The sequence below is a fragment of the Ornithorhynchus anatinus genome, chromosome 13, assembly GCF_004115215.2.
Source record: "Ornithorhynchus anatinus isolate Pmale09 chromosome 13, mOrnAna1.pri.v4, whole genome shotgun sequence".
Classification (NCBI taxonomy): Eukaryota; Metazoa; Chordata; class Mammalia; order Monotremata; family Ornithorhynchidae; genus Ornithorhynchus; species Ornithorhynchus anatinus.
In genome coordinates, this window is record NC_041740.1 from 8044570 (window position 1) to 8065733 (window position 21164).

General features: G+C 43.6%; 1 protein-coding gene and 1 long non-coding RNA gene across 3 annotated transcripts in view; one reads left to right on the forward strand and one right to left on the reverse strand.

The window, feature by feature from the left end:
• Window positions 1–21164, forward strand: part of LOC120638768 — a 112172-nt gene that overhangs the window by 67510 nt on the left and 23498 nt on the right. The gene's annotated exons all lie outside the window — the stretch shown is intronic.
• Window positions 3296–21164, reverse strand: part of VIPR2 (vasoactive intestinal peptide receptor 2) — an 87089-nt gene continuing 69220 nt past the window's right edge. For both annotated transcript variants that reach the window (XM_029078190.2, XM_029078189.2), the window contains exons 6-13: window positions 20601–20742; window positions 14000–14150; window positions 12950–13010; window positions 11620–11689; window positions 9412–9503; window positions 6997–7126; window positions 6868–6909; window positions 3296–5625 (exon numbers count right to left, since the gene is read on the reverse strand). In XM_029078190.2, the coding sequence (XP_028934023.1) occupies window positions 5452–5625; window positions 6868–6909; window positions 6997–7126; window positions 9412–9503; window positions 11620–11689; window positions 12950–13010; window positions 14000–14150; window positions 20601–20742 (862 nt within the window). In that variant the 3' untranslated portion in view covers window positions 3296–5451. The remainder of the gene's footprint in view (window positions 5626–6867; window positions 6910–6996; window positions 7127–9411; window positions 9504–11619; window positions 11690–12949; window positions 13011–13999; window positions 14151–20600; window positions 20743–21164) is intronic.

Genomic DNA, 21164 nt, shown 5'->3' on the forward strand with positions numbered 1-21164 from the left:
TCATTGCTGAGAAACAGTTGTCCATCAGAAAGTAATTATTCAGACTTTTTGCAATGTCATTACACTTGGAGTCCTAACCTATGAAATAGCTTTGCAAGCAATGTTAAGACTGAACCTCCCTTTTGGTTTTCTCTAGAATCAGAAAGGGAATTTTGTTAAATACCAGAGAGCAGAGGGATAGATGAAGACTTCAGAGATTGATATGTTAGTTGCTTTTGTTCAGGGAGTACAGGATGAAGAGGCTCAGCTGTGTGATGTGGACTATTTACATCCTCAATAGAACATATTTTAATGCTGAGTCCTCACAGTTAGCTGCCTTTGCTTATAAAGGACAGAATAGGACAGGACTAATCAGGGCACTTTGAACAACTTTGACTCTGTAATATACAAAGGAGTTACATCAGTCTTATAGGTTACAAACAATCTTTCAGCCTGCAGAGTTTTCTTCAACCTTTTCCACTCAATACAAAAATGATGCAAGAGTGAGCGTCAATGGCCCACAGAATTCAGTAAACACTGCAGGTCGTGATTTCAGTTCTGATGAAAATACCTGCTTTCCCAGGTATCATTTCTTTGCAGTCGAGGTCCTTTGCTCCCATGGAATTTGTGTGGTGGAGGGAGGTGCTTTTTGGGGTAGGTTTGGGGATTTTTTTGGTGGTATTTGTTAAGCATTTACTATGTGCTGGACACTGTAATAAATGCTGAGGTAGATAAAAGATAATCAAGTTGGACACAGTCCATGTCCCACGTGGGGCTCACAATCTTAAATATCCATTTTAAGGATGAGCTACTGAGGCCCAGAGGTGTTAATTGACTTGCCCAAGGTCACACAGCAGACATGTGGCGGATTCAAGATTAGAACCAGGTCCTTCTAGCTCCCAGGCCCATACCAAGCACTTAGTACAGGGCTCAATAAATACAATTGATAGATTTCCAGTAGGTCACATTCTCCTTTCATATTTATACTTCTCCCCATTTATACTCTTAAATTGTGAGTTTCTATTTGATGCAGAGGTGGAAGGGCAGCACTGGAGGTTCCTGTATAGAGGGGAAACATGGCCAGAATGTTTTTGTAGAAAAATGATCCCGCAGAGTGAAGTATGGACTGGAGTAGGGAGAGGCAGGAGGCAGGGAGGTCGGCAAGGGGGCTGTTAGAGTAATCAAGAAAAGTTAGGATAAGTGTTTGGTTTAACGTGGTAGCAGTTTGGAAGGAGAGGAAAGGATGGATTTTAATGATGTTGTTGAGGTTGAACCACAAGGATATAGTGATAGATTGAATATGTGGGTTGAATGAGAGAGAGGAGTTAAGATAATGCCAAGGTTATGGGCTTATGAGAAAGGAAGGGTGGTGCTGCTTTCTACGGTGATAGGGAAGGACGGGGTTTTGGTGGGAAGATGAGAAATCCTGTTTTAGACATGTTAAATTTGAGGTGACGGTGAGACATCCAAGTAGAGATGTCTTGAAGGCAGGAGGAAATGTGAGACTGCAGAGAAGGAATGTAGGAATGTAGATTTGGGAATCATCTGCACAGAGGTGGTAGTTGAAGCCATGTGAGTGAATGTGTGTACACAGGAGTGGGTGTAGATGGAAAATAGAAGGAGACACAGAACTGAACCTTGCGGGACACCCACATTTAGGGGGTGGGAGGCAGAGGAGGAGTCCTTGAAAGAGATGGAGAATGAGCAGTCAGAGAGATAGGAGGAGAACCAGGAGAGGACAATGTCAGTGAAGCCAAGGTTGGATAATATTCCAGGAGAAGGGTATGATCGACAGTGACAAAGGTAGATGAGAGGTCGAGGTGGATTAGAATGGAGTGGAGGTCATTGGATTTGGCAAGAAGGAGGTCATTTGTGGCCTTTGAAAGGGCGGTTTCTGTGGTGTGAAGAGGATGGAAGCCAGATTGAAGGGGTGTCAGGGAGAGAGCAGGTGTAAACAACTTGCTCAAAGAGTTTGGAGAGGAATGGTAGGAGGCAGATGGGGCAAGAACTGGAGGAAGTTGTGGGGTCAAGGAAAGTTGTTGGGTTTTTTTTTTGCTTTTGTTTTTAGCTTTTTTTAGGATAGGGGAGACATGGGCATGTTTGAAAACAGTGGGGAAGAAGCTTTTGGAGAGCGAACAGTTGAAGATAGAAGTTAGGGAGGGAAGAACGGTGGGGGCAAATGTTTTGATAAGGTAAGAAGGGATGGGATCAGATGCACAGGTAGAGGAGGTGCCTTTTTGAGAAAAGGCAGGCGATATCTCCTCTTGAGATGCTACTGGGTAAGATGAGAGAGTAGAAGGAGAGGCAGGAGAGAGGGAGGGACCGGAAAGGGGCAGGAGAGAGTTTGAGATCATGTCTTTCCCTTCTCTTTCTCCCTCTCTGAAATGCAGACACCTGGCTCCTCCCCAAAGACTGTAAACTCCTTAATAATAATAACGTTGGGTATTTGTTAAGCGCTTACTATGTGCAGAGCACTGTTCTAAGCGCTGGGGGAGATACAGGGTAATCAGGTTGTCCCACGTGAGGCTCACAGTTAATCCCCATTTTACAGATGAAGTAACTGAGGCACAGAGAAGTTAAGTGACTTGCTCACAGTCACACAGCTAAGTGGCAGAGTGCGGGATTCGAACCCATGACTTCTGACTCCCAAGCCCGAGCTCTTTCCACTGAGCCACGCTTTTGGGCAGGGATCACACCTACCAACTCTTTTGCATTGTCCTTTCCCAAGGTCTTAGTACAGTGCTTTGCACTCTGTCAGTGCTCAGTAAATACTACTGATTGATTCCCCACTCCCTTCACTTTGGAACTATTTCATAGGGTGGTATTTTCTCTACCCTTTGGCCTCTTCTGGCTCCTCCTAGTGAACAGCCCTCCATTCCCCAAAGTTCTTTATTTTAACCCTTTTGTCTTCATGTTTGTCCTCTCTTTCTCTTTGACCCAGGCTCCTGGGTCCTACTGTTACGAGAATACCTAACTGGGCAGTTAAGGCCTGCACCTGCCTCATCCTATTCTTGCTCCATTCCTGTAATCAGGTGTACGTTCAGCAATGTCATGAATCTTTCTCACTCTGCAAGTCCCTGAATCCCTGGTTCTTTCTCTCGCTAATTGGAGGATATGAGCTGTCTTTTAAGAATGGGGTGGACCCCCTCATTTCCTGGGGCTTTGTACAGTGCGATGCATCTATTACCATGACTAAACCTGTTTTTCAATGCAAATACATTTGCTTTGTGTACTTGTCTTTTTTTTGTCATTTTGTCACCCAGAAGCTGGCAAAAAAAGTCCTCTCTTATAGCCATTAAAATGGGTCAACATAGAATTTTTAGTTAGTTTGCAGACATGAAATGGTGTTTTATTGAAAAGTATTTACACAGTTCATTAAGCTTAGATAATCTCTACCAAATGGTTTCTTTGTTGCTGTTGCCAATTGTGCACTCTAGAATTGTATTTAATTTAGCCCCCCTCCCCCTTGACAAAATAAATCTGGTTGATCCCAACTGGCTCCCCCTGTTGAATTCCCACTGAGCTGTTTCTATTTGCAGAGATTCATTCTCTCACCTCCCCTTTACTGAGAGATAAAAATAGTCTAGGGCTTCCCGTTTGCCTTGCAAATATTTATCTTGAAGTGCATTTTCCTGGATTCTTCTCTCTTTGCACTTGGATTCCCACGTGTGTTTAATGAGACTTGCTAGGCCCACTTCTCAAATACCTAGCAAATATATCATTGGCTCAGCCTTTGGGGTGGACCCTTGTGGGCTGGCGAGTTTTTCACAGTGATCTGCAAGGCTTCATTAGATTCTCTTGATTCTAAGCCATCAAAGAAGGCACAGCTTGGCCAACTGCCCACAGGCAAAGGGAAGGGAACTAGAATCTGGATCATTTGGGCACAAAAGTATTTTCACCTCTCTTTTCCAGTTAATTCCAGCCTTCACCATTTTTACCTGTGCTATCCGAACAGTTGCTTCAATTACTTGCTCTGTTTTGGCAGTGATGGAGTCCTGAACCTTGAAGATCTGGGCTATGTCTGCATGGGGCCACTCATAGCTTTTGCAGGTTATTTTTTGAATAGAAAAAGTCTCATTATGGACCTAAGTCTGCTGGGTTCAAACCTAAACTTGAAGAGTCAGCCTAGCTTTAAAGGAAGCTGCCCGGGTTGAGCACTGTATTGTAAGCTCCTTGTAGGTAGGGATTGTGAGTCTTGCTTCTGTTCTAGTTTTCCAAGCGCTTAGTACCATGCTTTGCACTCAGAGGGCAAGGCGTAAATAGCACTCAGTGCAGACAAGATGAAAGGTTTTGAGTTTCAGTCATCTAATCTTAAAACACATATTGGGAACTCTAGCCTCAGCACGTCCACATGGCACCAGGTAGAAATCTGTGTTTTTCCTGCTCACCTGTCCCATCTCTCCACCTCACTCCTCCCTGCCCACCTAGCGGTCCTTTAAGAAGAACCCAGAGTCCAGAATGGTTTGTTGTTGGGTGAGAGAGCAGTGCAGAGCCGCCAGTACCTCTGAGGCAAAGCTGTCCATCAATCCAGCAAACGAGGATGCAGTCTTCCAGAGCACAAAGGCTTTGTTTGACCTCGACCTGATAATGTTTAGTTCTCCTAGTATAACATAATCCTCCTGTCTACCATTAGCCGGCTAGCAGGATGGCTAAAAAATGCACAGCCTGGAATCACTTTTCAACTTATTTTAAGGTTTTCCCCTGGCCTGCTGGGTTGAAGGATAAAGGGCTTTTTCTGACTGGTGTATTGTCAGAAAGCTTAGAAATCACTCTCTCCAAGCCAAGAGCTGTTGGTGCTGACATACGCCTGAGGCTCGTGGCCTCCTCTAGTAGAGCAGGATTATCTCCCTTGGATAAAACACCTCTTTGGAAGTAGTTCTGAATTCTAGATGGCTTCTTTTTATTTTCCTTTGTACAACCTACAGGGTCTGGATAAGGTGGAAGGCACCCCTTGCTGGCGTGGATGGGAAAGGTCCAGGTGAAAGAGGACAGGATCAGAGTCTGCTCTTTTTGCTTTCCCTTTGACCTTCTGGAAGGAAACCAGATTGATGGGAGTCGCACTTTACTTCAGCCACTGGTTTCCTGGACTGATGTGCCCCTCTATTAATTTCTGCCTTTGAAAATGGAAATGCCAACATAGGACAGATTTCGGCACACGTCCCAGAACTGACGTTCTTTAGAAATGAGCCATTTAAAAACTGTAGGGATACAATAATTTGCATTTAAATTCAAGTCAAACAGCCACATAATGGGGCTGCCTTGTGTGCTAGGACTAGATTTAAGCTCAGAGAGTCTGTAAAGCCAAGACATCACTGGTTCACCTGATGCACAGAACTAGGCCATCCCTAAAAACGCAGACCTGGAGAAAAGCGAAGCACACATTTGTACACTTTGGAAAGCGCCACAATGAGCTGTGCCTGGTGTCGTACAGTTTCTCGTTATGCTTTTTTTTAAAGCAAACACAAGCTTTGTTCAGATCATTGTGGTTTCTGTCTGCAGAAATGATGGGGCCCTTGAGTTCCTGTGGAACTGTAAGACACTCTCTGAGCCATTTCGGGAAATAGAAGAGCTGTGAAGCCTGTAATCTCGGCCCATTGTTTGGTTCAGACATAAACTTCGCCATTTCCTTTTCAGCTCACACTGCACCTGAACAAAACAAAGGAAAGGGAGAGGAATAACTGGGTGTCCGGCTTGAAGTGGCTAATTCCCAAATTTACCTCATTAGCACTGACCTTTCTCCTTTGCAACCTTACACTGCCTCTTGGCTCCAGGACATCTTTACATGGATGTTCCAGGGGCACCTCCAGTTTTATGTGTCCAAAAGCCTCATCTTTCTTCCCATCTCTTTTCCTCTCCCTAACTTTCCTATCACAGTTCCAATACCACCATTCTCCCCATCTCTGAAGCCCACAGTATTGGCGATTCCCTTGATTGTTGCCTCTCTTTTAACTTTCATATTCAATATCTTGTCAGATGCACAAGATGCAGTCATTCCTCTCCTCCATTCAAATGGTCACCATGCTGGTCCAGGCACTTGGAATATTTTAGTTAGACTATTGCATCTGTCTCCTTGGTCGTCTTTCCATCCCCTCCCATCTCCAGTCCATTCTTCAATCTGCTGTGTGGATCATTTTTCTAAAATGTTGTCCTTCACCAGTCTGCCCACTCCCCCCAGACTCTCAGTGGTTACCCAATTCCTCTCTGAATCAAGCAGAAACTCATGATCATTGACTCTAAGGTATTCAATTAATTTTCTCCTTCTTCTTTACCCACTGTCTTCTCCCATTACACCCTACTTTGCTCAAGTTTTTCCCCATCCCGTGCTATTCCTCCAGCTTGGACCTCCCTCTCTCCCCACATCAGACAAGTCTCAGCATTCCCCACATTGAATTTCCCCCTTTTTGAACAAGCCTTCCCAGACTTATTTCCCAGTACCCTGGACCATACTGTCCCTTCAGCCAACTCTAGCACTTGTGAAATATATTTATACCTTCCTTAGCATTCTTGTCGGTCTGTTTTATTTGTTTTTGACCTTTCTAGTTGAATATATTTTAATGTTTGTTTCCCCCATTAGGATATAAGCTCCTTATAGTCAGGGAATGAGTCATTTGATTATTTTGTACTTCCCAAGTACCTAATATGCTCCTCCTCTAGATTGTAAACTCTTTGAGGCCAGGGATCACTTCTCCATGCCCTACTGTCCTAGGCCCTTAGTCTAATGCTCTGTCCACAGATATTCAAATACTATTAATTGACTGGGGGTAATGGTCAGTATATCTTTTTGCCCATGTCTGGTTGAAATTTAGAATTGGGAAATTTTAAAAACATTTAATTTTCATTTAAATTGAAATGAACCAACAACTTTGGGGGAAAAAAAAAGAAACTTACTTCACTGTTCAAAAAACAGTATAAGACTGCTACCACCAGCCCCTGCAAGTGGGATAGAAACAGTAGTGAGAACAAGACATGGACCAGAAACTTAAAAAAAAAAATGCAAGAGCTTTTTCTCAGTTTTACCTGAAAGGATCCGATACATAACTCAAATGTTATTTGATATTTTTTTGAAATGCCAATAGGAAACACAGCAAACACCATGTAGTGAACACCAAATAATGGAATCAGCAGCAAAGTCGACTTGGTAAGCCTCCTAAATGGGAAGAACGGGAGAAAAGCTCAGACACAACCTCAGAGTATTTCTTCATTAATATGAGTATTAATTGGATTTTGGGAGACTTGGCCAAGCTAGAGTGCCATAGAATGAGCAGGACATTGGATTGGAGTGCTGGCTCCCAGCTGTAGCTTTAGACACCAACTGGGTGTCAGTGTCACGGTAACTTCTCTGTGCTTCCATTTTCCCCAGCCATTAGAAGAGGGGAAAGGTATCAGCCTCTATCCACCCACTGAGGATTTTTGTAATCATCAGCTCCATTTTCTAAAAACCTTGGGAGCATCCTGGTTGCTTTTGTCTCTCCAACTTGGATGTTTGAATGGCATGTCCTTGGCTTACTTAGCCCTTGCTTAACTGCTATCAGATTTTTAAACCTGATCTTTTCTCTCCCCCATGTGGCCTCCAATGGTGCCCCTGGCTGCCTGCAGTGATGGAGAGATTTTTTTTTGTAATTGTATTTGTTAAGCATGTACTCTGTGCCAGGCACTGAGGTAGATGCAAAATGACTTGTATGTGGGAAATAGCAAGGCTTAGTGGATAGATCAAGGGCCTGGGAGTCAGGAGTTCATGCGTTCTAATCCCAGCTCTGCCACCTGTCTGCTGTGTGACCTTGGGCAAGTCACTTCACCTCTCTCTGCTCAGTTACCTCATCTCTAAAATGGGAACTGAGACCGTGAGCCCTATATGGGACAAGGACTGTGTCCAATCCAATTTGCTTGTGTCTACCCCAGTGCTTAGTACAGTCCCTGGCACATTACGCTTAACAAATACCATAATCAGTAACAAATACTACAAATACTACTATCATTAATATTATTATTATTATTATTATTATTATTATGCTTTTTCCCATTTAACACACTGCAAGGAGAAATAAGACCTGTGGGCAACATCTTCTTTTTTCAGAGGGTTGCAAATGCCAGGCTTTTTAATAGTTTGCTTTCCATCAGCTCAACTAGCTGAAACCACTTCCTTGCAGTATAGTGAGGTTTCTCTGGCACTGGACCAATGTCCTGAAAAGTGCTTTTTTAACCGTGGTGCTATTTTTCAAAAACTGTGGGATGAGGAAGGATTCAACACTAGTGTTGTGACGAATTCTCTGAAAGCTTCTCTAATTGTTGGAAGATTTTGTTTCACTGCCGGTTCATTAAAGCCTTCTGTAATAGATTACTGAAATTACTGGGAAGCACTGGCTCCACCCGAGGGGGCAGTAAATTACCCACACCAGTCTTTAAACGGGACTGCCGAACTTGGCATTCAGCTTATTCAGCACCGCAAAACAATGATTCCTCTCTGCCTACATGGTGGTAATTCAGGCTCTCATATGTACATAAAATTTTCACTCTTCCTAAAAGCATCAGACCTGATTTGTCATTCAAATATTTCAAGAGCCAGTGGATTTTCTCCCTCCCAATCCCCCCACCTCCCGGTCTCGACAAGCTGTAGGTGAACTAGGCCACCTGTACTTTGCAGGACTTTCAGATAATTCTTGGGTTTGTGCTCAGACAGATCACCCTTGTGCTTGAGTTGCTTCCAGAAGATTATTTAGTAAATTACCTCTGCTTTACCTCGATTAGCACCCAGTCATCAGGAAGTTTCATTCACCTCACCCAGTTTACTCCCGAACCCTTGATGAGGTGAAGTCTCTTCTAAATTGCTGTAGCTGTTTGTGCTTCGTACAGAGTACTATCTCCAATTTTTCTCCCTGATTTCGGGCTCCTGGTGAGCTATTTTATAAAATAGCCCCAAGAGATTATTGAAAGGGGAACAGTTCACTCCAGGCTCTTCCTTTTGCTCTTGTTCTCCCCACACGCCCCCGCCCCCCCATCATAGAAAATACACTTGGCACCACCTGTCCTCCTGAATATATTTGAGGATATGGTTTTTCCATTCAAATTTAGTATTAGCTGTTTTTAAAGTGAAATTAATAAACGTTTAGTCATCCCTCCTGCAACATCTGTATGCTGGGATCTGTATCCTTAGGGCATTTGGTATTCACCCCACCCTCAGCACTATGTACATATCTGTAAATCATTTATTTTAATGCCATTCTCCACCTCTAGACTGTAAACTCACTGTGGGTAGGGAAAGTGTCTACCAACTCCATTGTATTGTATTCTCCCTGGTGGAAAATCCATGCTTATTCCAGTACCAGAGGCTACTACTGTCTTGGATCATTAGAGGAGGAGGTGATCGTTAGATGAGGAGAAATATCTGAGACTGCATCTCAATGTATTCTAATCACTGTCAAAAAATAAACTCACTTGTACTGGGATTGATCGTTGCCTCCGATATCAGGTGATCGTAACTTCTGCAGTAAAATCCTTATGATACTAATGAAAAGGATAAAAGTCATCTGCCAAGAAAAGGGGACATGTCAAAGTTTTTAGTTATTCAACTTGCTCTGCAGGGCATTGGAAAGTGTTACGAAAACTGGGTCAGCCTGTTCATTAGTGAGCCCTCTGTGCTCGCTATGAGGACACATTAATTTCTTCTCTGTTCAACTGGCTGCCTCACTGTGGCTCACCAACGGCTTCACTTGCAGCCCTACAAAACTGATGACCATCATAATTTCTCTCAAATACTCAGGGAATGACCCAAATGTCTTTGGAAAATGGTTATTACTCAAAAGAAACTTTTGGCCTTTATGCCATTTCTCTCCAAGCAAGCTGAGTGGCTAGCCAGCAAGTGCATCACATAGCATTAATTCCCCTATCTGTAATTTATTGTAATGTCTGTCTCCCCTTTTAGATTATAAATTCCTTGCAAGCAGGGATCACGTCTATCAGCTCTGTTGTTTTGTACCTTTCCAACAAATAAGGCTCCAATAAGCACTCAATAAATACCACCAATTGATTATTATTGGCAGTGATAATAATGATATCACCATGACTGTGGTATTATGTGCTTACTACATGCTGAGCACTGGGTTTAGAACTGGGCTAGAAGTAGGATTATAAGGTTAGACTCGGTTCCTGCTCACATGGGGCTCACAATATATGAGGGAGGGGCAGAGGTATCTTGTTCAAATTTTACAGATGAGGAAATTAAAGCACAGATGAGGAAAATGAGGTGTAAGGTCACACAACAGAGCAATGTCAGAGCTGAGATGAAAACCCAGTCTCCTGGTTCCCAGACCTGGGCTCTTTACACTGGGTCATGCTGCCTCCCTAAGCAGCCTGCCAGAGCACCGAGGCACCTGCACTAGGTCATAGAAAATCTTTGAAGCTTGAATTGCTCCTAGAATCCAAATGACTGCGCTTGACTTTTGGTGACTGCCTGTATAAACCTGAAAGAATAATAATTATTATGGTATTTGTTAAGCACTTACTCTATGCCAGATGCTGTACTAAGCACTGGGGTAGTTACAAGCAAGTCATGTTGGACACAGTCCCTGTCCCACATACTGCTCACAGTCTTAATCCCCATTTTACAGATGAGGTAACTGAGGAACAGAGAAGTGAAGTGACTTGCCCAAGCCACACAAGAGACAAGTGGGGGAAATGGGATTAGAACTCACAACCTTCTGACTGCTGGGCCCGTGCTCTATCCACTATGCCATGCTGCTTCCCACATGTCATGCTGTTTTCCATGGTGGGGGTAGGGGAAGGAGGGGAGTGCCTCTTTCCCTCACTTAACTGTTTAAAAAGCTCTATTGACTCCTGAATCTGGAGACTTCGTAAGTACTTCCCTCCAGTGTGTTTTCTCCTGAGCCAATGGGCTGGATTTGGCAAGGGTTTGAACAGTGGAAGGCAGATAGGATTTAAGCAGAATTTCCCAAGATTGCCCAATCTGGTTCTTTAGTGAGTGGGTGGGAGGCCTGTAGAGGAGAGGGAGCCAGTATCTAGACTGGGTTTGTTCTTTGAACACTGACTCCTAGTGAGAGGGTATTTGTGAAGGTGGAAGGTCTGTTGCGGGAGGGGATTGGGTGACATAGGGACCTGTTGTATGAATTATCTGAATTTCATTCTTCCAGGGATTAGAGAGTTTCTTTATGTGGAAGTTGCTGAGCTAAACAATGCATTTCTGCTCTTGGAATTGACTCAAGTGAGGGGCTACATGTGACATGGTTTGCATGCCTGTCCTGGCTGTATATCATATTCATGTAAATGAAATTTGAAATGGAAATCCAGTTTAATTCTACAATCGAGCAAACTCATTCAACCTGTTTTCCTCTGCCTTCCCCCCCACCCAAAGATAATGAATGTGGATTCTCTTTCTCCCTTTTCCTTCCTTCCCACGCTCTCCCAGCTCCCAATTTTCTTTTCCAACCAGACTAACTTTGACACAGTAAAAAATCAGCTGTTTTTTCTGTGGAAAGCATTCGACCTGCTTGGACATTCATTTGAATCTTAAAAGCCATTTTCTTCAAAATCAGAGTGGAGTTGGGATGATTTAAATTTAATAAAGGGTAATGGACACAAGCCTGCACCTTGGTGGAAAATTCATGTTTCAATACAGAGTTTACTTACTATAATAGAAATTAAAATTGGTATTCGTATAACCCACCAGGGAACACTGTGTTCATTTGTATCCCAGCAACTATTAAAAAAAAAGTTAGAAGGAAAAATAATGTTAGTACTAATTTCGGCTAGAGAGTAAATCACATGCAGATAAGATTACGAAGGTCAGTAAACATATGCTCCCAAATCAAACTTACCCTTGCCCCTTTATGCAATTTCACTTGACTGCATTCTGACCCTGATTTTTCTCCTGCTGGGGTTTGACATGTTCATTCCTCCCCACCGTGAATGGTGTGGATACAGATGCATTGTATAGTGAAGCGAGTACTTCTTTAGGGATCACTTTGCGTTAGCAACATTCATTTTGTTGTGAATGAAAACACGGTGAGGCATCAAGCTAAACGAGATATGATAGTCTCGGCCAGATCCTCCAGTAATCATGAAGAATAGGACATAAATTATCTTGTTAAAGCACAGGAGGCTGCGGTAGTGAGGGCCAAATGTGATTTTGCCTACCAAGGTGATCAGATCAGAGACTGCTGTTCTGGGCAACATAAAGATTTGACTCCAACTTTCCCAACAGAACCAACCCATTTCAGGTACAGCCTAGTGTCCTCACCTCAATCCACTGCCTGTTTCTGGGATCCTCCACAGGGTGTCCCAGATTTATAGGTTGGCGTGTCTCTGGGAAATCCCTTGGTGCCAACCTGTCTTCCCACCAACAAGTTGGATTTCAAGATTGTGTTAAGGTGTTGGTGACTCCCAGGAGCCTCAGGAACCAGGATTAGGACTCAGTATTTCCTTGCTGGGCTCCTTGACTCTGCCATTAAGGCTCAAATTGCCCATTTACCCAGAAATCTATCTTCTCTCCCCAGTTCCAGCCCCCCTCCAATTTTCACTTCCCTCCCTTGGAGAATACATCTTCCCACTCCAAAAATTGTCCCAAGGTCTTTCCTTACAGCTTCTGTCAAATAGGAGCAGGTGTTTCTGCAAAAGCAAGTCTGCAGTAGTCTGAGGTGAGATGTCCATGCTGCTCTTTTTGAATTGGGAGCATCCAAAGGCTATTGGAAGTTGACAGACTGCAATTTTTAACAACTTATTGGGAGCAATACTAGCCCTGAACCACTGGTCTCGTTCAAAGCTTCAGCCCTGGATTTAGGGGGTTTCCTTTAGTGAAAGGGATGGATGTGGCACTTTGTATCTCCCCTTCATGGCTGTAAGCTCCTCGAGGGCAGGGAACATGTCTCACAACTCTTTTATACTCTTTTCTCCCAAGGGTTTAGTACAGTGCTTTGTACACAGTAAGTGCTCAATAAATACCTTTGATTGACTGACTTACCCAGTGTCTTCTAAAGAGATCCTTGCTATGGCCCACACAATGATGAATACTGTAGGGATTCCTGTGAAAAGATATGTTGTCACACACACAAGCCCAGACAGAACAGGCCCTCAGTACAGGGTTCTTACCCTGTTGGCTGAAGAGTATTGGCACAATAAATTTTATTACTACAAGTAGAATGCTGCCTGGAATCAGTGATTTGCAATTTCATATTGCCAAGGGTTAAATATGAGAAGCAGCGTGGCCTAATGGATAGAACATGGGCCTGGGAGTCAGAACGGACCTGGATTCTAATCCCTCCTCTGCGACTTGTCTGCTGTGATCTTGGACAAGTCATTTAACTTCTCTGGGCCTCAGTTCTCTCATCTTTAAAATGGAGTTTACTACTGTGAGCCCCATGTAAGACTCACCTGTGCCCAACCTGATTAGCTTTTGTCTACTCTACTACTTAGTACAGTGCCTGGCATATAGTAAGAGTATAGTAAGACAAGTACCATTAAAAAAACCCCAACCCAATCCCTGTCTATCTCCATCTCCCCCACCCCTGCCCCTAAGGGCTAGGGATTACGTCTAATTCCAGCCTGGATATTCTTTCTCAATGCTTAGTGCAGTGCTCGGCACATGCTAAGTGATTAGTAAATCCTATTACTACTACGAAGTCCGGCTGCCAGCCTTTTGGCCTCTGCTAAGAGAGAGCGGGTCTGGGAGTGAAGATTAACTCACATCAATTTGTGTTGCTACTGGCTGGTAATATGGTTAAAGTGTAGGAGCAGGAGGTTAAAACGAGGGGTTGATATTATGGTGGAAATCAGTTAACTTTGCAGTCTCTGCCCATAATTACCGTGGCCAAAAGAGCTGACAGATCATCTAAATTACCCAACCTTGTAAACCTGTTTCTAAAAGTCTATAAGGCCTTGCCCCATGTTGGAGATTTTAAAAGAGTTCTGACTTGACTGGGCCGAACTTAGGTAGTAATAAGAGTGAAATAAGAACACTAAACCTGCGATTGGGGATTTTAAAAAAAAACAAAAACGGAAGCCTGAAACTTACCCCATCCAATCAGAAGATAGACTATGAAGTGTCTATTTGGAGAAAATATAACCACAAGGAGGGTGTGGAGATAAAGGCCTTCCACTAAGAGCCAATAAAAGTTTGCCATGATACTGTACTGGAAAAATACCAAGCTAAACTTGCAGCCAACCTGGAATATTGCAAACAAAGAGTAAATCCTATTAGAAAATAAGGCAGGAATTATTAAAAATAGCTTTTTGCAGACACCTACTGTAGGTCACCATCTTGTTCCTGTATCTGAGAGGAAAAAAAACCCCAAAATAAAGGTTTTGTCCAGGAGAAGAAAATGACTATTATGAAGTATTAGGGTGTTTATAAAAAATGGGAAATTGCACTTATACATATGCTGAGCTTTACTTTAACATATGGTACTCTGCAAGACTATGTACACAGACATTATGAACTCATATAATAAACATGGAAAAATAAAGGACAAATGTAAATTTGCAACTTAATAATAAACTTCTGCCTTTAAGGTCAATTGCAAAAAAACTTCCTAAACTGCCAAGTTTTAGTGTTTTTCTTGTTTTAGTAAAAAAAATAGCCTCCATGATTAATATGTAAACAGGAAAGACTTACTGAAATCACCAAGGTGTGGGTAAATTCCAGAGAGAGGTGATCAGAGTAATATCCTAGAAAACTACATGAGGTGGGATGGAAAGGCGATGAGGTTCCACAGTTATCAGAGATTAGATTGGGAGCTTCAGGAGTCCAGGGCATGTGTGTTTACTTCTGAAGCACTTTCCCAAGCACATGGTTCAGTGTTTTATGCCCAGTTCTATAATGCAAGGATCACATTCTTGCAAAACTCCATGTTGAGAAAAATTTGTTCTGTAGTATTTAAGGCTGCATTGTATCCAGGCAGGCTGGGGAAGTTGGATGAATGTTCTGCAATTTCCTAGCCAAGTTGCGGAGTGAAAACACTTGCTAAATCAAAACTGAGTGTTCTGAAACTTGCTCTGACTTGAACAGGATTAGTTTAATTGTGACACAGATAAACCATCATCTCTTGCTCTGTTGCTTTCTAAAGTGGATACACTATATGTAATTTACTTAAATGCTTGTCTCCCTTGCTAGTCTGTAAACTTCTTGAGAACAGAGAGTGTTTGTATTAATTCTATTGTACTCTAGTACAATGTTCTGCACAGAGAAGGTGCTCAAATACTTTAATTGATTAACTGACAAAAAGTGTGCAAGGAAAAGGAGGGCAAGAAACTCCGATAAGCCACTTGTGCTACTTGATAACAGTGTAGGGAAAAGCTTGGGTGGGCAAAGTAGATTGAAATTTGTGGTCAAATTATGGTTTTGAGGGATTTCAATCATTGCTCTTCCCGTTCCCCATTTACCCAGAGAGTCCAGAGAGATGGGGCTGGCTGGTCTAGGCAACATGTCAGTGTTGCCTATTTGCAGAAGGAGAGAGTGAGACAGCTGTTGAACACTAGTTTGAGAAAATGTTACCTGGGAAAGATTTTAAACAGCAGCATTCAGATTTTAGTTCCAGACAATGGTATTCGAGTGCTTACTGTGTATAGAACACTGTACTAAGTGCTTGGGAGAGTTCACTACAACAGAGTAGGTTGCTTTGATCCCTGTCCTTAAAGAGCTACACCACAACACTAACGTACAAAAGCATATTTTCTCCTTAGAATGAATGAAGTCATCCTTTTTTAATAATTGTATAGGATACATTCTTGCTTGCTGTATATAGTCTACTATTATGATTATTTCCAAACCCGTTTGACTGTTGGCCTTTAACCATTCCGTATACCACAAGGGGATGTTACTGCCATGCATGCCATCTTCAAATAGGACAGATATATATATATATATGTGCCCGCACATATATCTCCCTCTCCTATCCAACTGTCCCCAACTCTTGCTCAGAACTGGAGCATTTCAGTGGCTCTCCCTTTTGTTCTACTTCCCAGCCCATTTCTTGCCCCTGACATTCCTTGGCTTCTCTTCCTTCCAATCCCACAGTTTTGGAGAGTTTCACCGGTCCTGGTCCAAGCTGAGCTTCTATTTGGGTATTTAAATACTTAAAGTCTCAGCCTTCCATGCAAACATAGATAATCTCTATCTTAAGAGACAGAATTCAAACTTGCAGGTTTGGGAGGTTTGAACATTCTCATAGATATTTCACATGATAGGAATTTGAGGTTTGGTGGGAATGGACTGCTCGTTGGTTTCTCATGGAATAGCCTAAATCCACTTCTCTCAGAGATTTACATCTTGAACATCTCTCCCTCTTATCTAAACACAACTTCTCCTTAGTCAGCCAACCAGGATCCTGCCAACAGGAACCCTCTAGAGACCACTCTTCCTAAATGCCAACAGACCTGGATTCTAGCATCAGCTGACCTTTCTTTTCTGGCCTTATTGGGTCACTAGCAATGCCCATATGAGCCATGACCCCTGACCCCTTGGTTTTCTTCAGGAAGTTTCCTGCATAGTCACCCAATAATGGTGGCTGGGAGAGGGAGAAGCAGGTTCAGATAATCAGAAAAGTTAGGGAGGCAAACTAAATCTAGCCTCAGTTTGTCAGCCCATCAGTCACTCAGTAAATATTTAGCAGGACCCCGGCAGTCTTAAATCCTGACACGGAAACATTTACATATTTTGGCTGTGCATATTCTCTGCTAACTAGAACGTCTTGCATGGACTGTCTTTGGGGGTGTGACCCCATCAAATTGGGGCACTTCTTCCTCAGAGCCTGGCAGCATTGCAGAGTTTGGGGGCTGGTCTGCCAAATGCTGAATTTTTCAAGATTTACCAGCTTGGCAGAAATGGCAGAATAAGAGAGGGTGAGACACCCCCTGACCCTCTAAACAGCTAGACAGCCCCAGTACCAAGCAGCAAAGTCTCTACTCCAGTGACAGTATCAGCAGCAACAGTATACACCTTCCTTCCTCTTCCTCCCTCCCTTTAGTTTTCCTTCTTTCTTTCCTTCCATCCTTCTTTTCATTCCTGCCTTTCTTTCCCTTTTTCCCCCCTCTGCCTTTCCTCTGTCCCTTCCTTTTTTCCATTGTCTCCACCTCCATCCCTTCCCTCTTACTGGGAATTAGCCCAGCAAGAAAGAGACATGGACAAGGGAATTATGAGCTCCTGCGTAGCTCACATATTTGCTCCTCTTCCTTCTCCATCTCTTTCTTTTTTGTCTCCTCTGAGAAGGAATGAAGAAATTGGTATCAAGTTGTGAGGCAGCAGGTAGGAATCTGGCTTCTTAATCCCTTCCCCCTCCCCACTATTAGCCATTTTACCCAGCCAGCCACCACACCCACTGTGGGGCCTCGATAAGCTGTTTTTGAAGTCCGACTCAAAAGACTGCACTGCTGAAAAGGGCATATTCAGCCTGATACGCCAACACTATCAAACATCCAGACAAAATATCTTCCTGAGTGTCAGGCACGGTGTTCGGAGCTGAGTCTCCCAGACATTTTTTCATTCCTTGTGTCTTCAATCAACTACACTCCCTCCCACGCTCTTGGGGACCTTGAAAGTAGCAATTTGTCTCCAGCAATTGTGTTGAAACTTGGGACTGTACTCCGGAGGCTGGAGAGAAAGGAACAAGCTGTGACAATCAAGGATCAGGGAGATTCTAAATTAATTGTCTGGGCCAGAAGAGAAGCCAGAATCGAGGTTGGAGAACTTGCTGCAAAGTGAGAAGTTGCCTTCATAGCCAATGACCTGCAAGCTCCGCCACTAACGCTCATTCCTTCTTCGGTGTGCAAGAGACTGGTGGCAGAGTCTCAGGCAGCTCCCGGCCAGCACGAGGCATCTCCGCCACTTGGTTATTTCTGGGCAGGGGCAGTTGTGGCCTTCGCCTGAGAAGAGATGCTGTGCCAGCTAAGCTATTTTTTTTTTTCCATTTGCTTTTAAAAGAAAATTCATTTCCAGGGGAAGGGACATTTTTTGAACCAGTCGGATGGGAGCAGCTGTGCCTGTGGCCAGATCCATCCTTGGGGAATGCAGAAAGGTGGTTCCAACATTCCTGATTGTGTCTGACCCTAGCCAGATTTCAGAGAGCCCAAGGGCGGCTGTGGCCACTCCAAATGGAGTCTGTGTCATCTTAAGAGTTAAGCACACACCAGCTCAACAGAATGGTCTCAGCAACCGAGTGAGCCCAGAGAAACTCTGCGGAGGGTGAGAGCTGGAACTCCATCAGAGTCACGGAAGAGGAGATAGTCGATTATATTTATTGAGTGCTTACTGGGCGCCGAGAACTAATCTACGTGCTTGGGAGAGTCTTGTCTCGTCTTAGGCTGTCGAGTCGTCTCCGACCCTTATCGACTCCATGGACACATCTCTCCCAGAACGCCCCACTCTCCATCTGCAATCATTGTGGTAGTGTATCCATAGTTTTCTTGGTAAAAATGTGGAAGTCGTTTACCACTGTCTTCTTCCATGCAGTAAAACTTTAGTCTCCACCCTTGACTCTCTCCCCATGCCGCTGTTGCCCAGTACAGGTGAGTTTTGACTTGTAGCAGATTGTCTGACACTTGCTAGCCACTGCCCAAGCTAGGAATGGAATGGGTACGTCTCTGCTTGACTCTCCCTCTCATAGCTGAGACTGGTAGAGTACTGGAAATTCTTCAGGTGCCATCCTTAGAGGGGGCTTGGTAGAGTAGAAATCAACAATATAAGACACGTTCCCTGCCCACAATGAGCTTACACTCTAGAGAGGGAGATAGGCACAGAAAAGGACATTGAGATGCCTTCCCAGGTGCATCGCCTCCACCTCGGCTCCCAAATGAGACTCGCGGGCATCGTGAGCGCCATGAGAACACTGTCTCTGGGATGACCATTCTCTAGAGAAGCAGCTTGGCCTACGGGCATGGGAGTCAGAAGGACCTGGGTTCTACCCCAACTCTGCCACTGTCTGCTGTGTGACCTTAGGCAAGTCGCTTCACTTCTCTGTGCCTCAGTTACCTCATCTGCTAAATGGGGATTAAGACTATGAGCGCCATGTGGGAAGGGACTGTGTGCAACCAGATTTGCTTGTGTCAATCCCAGAACCTAGTATAGGGCCTGGCACATAGTAAGTGCCTAACGAATACCACCATTGTTGTTGTTATTATTATTATTACACTCAGGCTGGTCTTCTCTCCCCAGGGAGTAGAATAAGCACTTGGGACAGTGCTCTGCACAGAATAAGCGCTCAGTAAATACAGTTGATTAATAAGGATGTTTACGCCTGCAAATCAACGTCGACCCCCTTGGTCAGAATAATCACCTTTGAAGGAATGGCAGATGAAGCATATGACATCTGTCACCCTCCTTGTTATCATACCTTTGACTCCCCGGTCAGCTGACGTACACAGGGGCTCATGCTTCCCATACTCTCCTGCTGGGGTTGTGATGACTCTTACAGAGAGAGAAGGGAAGTGACTTTTGACTCTAACATCCTATAGACTGTAAGTTCCTTGCGGGCAGGGAATGTGTCCACCAACTCTGTTGTATTCTTCTAAGTGCTTAGTACAGTGCTCTGCACACAAGTAGTGCTCAATAAATTCCATTGATTGAGTGAGTGAGGAAGTGGTGAGAGAGTTTCTTCCCTTTCCCAGATCTTATCAGTCCTTACGTTGTCCTGGGTGGGAGGGATGCAGAAAAAGGATTGGGCCCTACTTCCATGTTCTACTGCTTCTTACGAGATATCTTTGCTTTCATTTATTATAAATCAAAATCAAGGAAAAGGGGTGTGTATGTGTGAGTTGAGGGGGAAGGGAGGTTGTGCAGTATTGGTTTTATTTAAAAATGAAAAGCAAAAATTCCCCATCAATATGTCCCCCAATAACCCCTAATATGTGTTAAGACTGTTTTTAACCAAAGCACTTTCTGCCCCTTTATCTCATTTTACTCTCACAGTATCTCTTTGAGAGAGGTAAAAGTGTTATTAGCTCCATTCTATAGAGGAGGAAACTGAAATTCAGAGAAGTCAGGTGAATTGCCTGAGTAACACAGCCAGATAGTGCAGAACAAGGAGTAGAGTCCAAAAATCCCAATTCTTAAGCCTCTGCTCTGCACACAGGTGATAAATACCTATTGAATTTTTTTATCAATAGAAGTGTAGTTGTACAATAACTTTCAGTCCTCACTCTGAGTGCTTAATGCTCAATCAGTGGTATTTGTCTTTGTCCCCTCTAGACTGTAACTCCTTGCGGGCAGGGAACTTGTCAACCAACTCGGTTACATTGTGCTCTCCCAGGTGCTTAGTACAGGGCTCTGCACACAGTAAGCACTTGGTAAATATGATCAATTGTCTTTTCTGGGTTTTTTTTGTAGTTTTATTATTTTCTCTTTCCTTACATATCTGTTGCCAATTCCCTAAGTCTTAGATCCTGAGTCTTCTGGGGGCCAGGGATCGTGTTTTAGTTTTTACTAAGCTACTTTTGCCCAACATTTAGTACAGTGCTTTGCAAACAGTAGGCAGTAAATGCTGTTTCTATTACTACTATGTTCCAATAGGCCATCCTGCTTCCCATTCTCTATGGTCAGGGCAGTGATGAATAGACAGAACAGGTTACAGAGCAGCAAAATTCTGCGGGCACTGCATGCGTGAACGCGGAAGGCTCATAATTACCCAAGAGGAAGGCTGATCCAGACAATGTAGAGTGCCTGAGCTGGAATAGAGAATATCATCCTTGACTAGTACAGAGATGGCTCTCAGGATAAAAGAGAGGAACAGATTCAGATGGATGTAATTCCGTGTGCAATGAAGTTTTCTGCATGTGAGAGAGAAAGGTGAAAACATAATATTTGAGTAAAGTGCAATTGAACACTTTGCTGTTTCATTTCATCCTGGTTCTATATAAAAAAGACTGAGCAGAAGATAACCTGCAGTTTCTTTCTGAGCTGACTGCCAGCTTCAAGTCACAAATGCCGCTATGACTAAAACCCCACCTCCTCCACTAAAGCCTTCCTCAATTAATTTCCCAGCACCCTGAGCTGTAATATCCCTTTAACCACCTCTAATATTTATGAATAGTAATAATAATGATGTTGGTATTTGTTAAGTGCTTACTATGTGCTGAGCACTGTTCTAAGCGCTGGGGTAGACACAGGGGAATCAGGTTGTCCCACGTGGGGCTCACAGTCTTAATCCCCATTTTACAGATGAGGTAACTGAGGCACCGAGAAGTTAAGT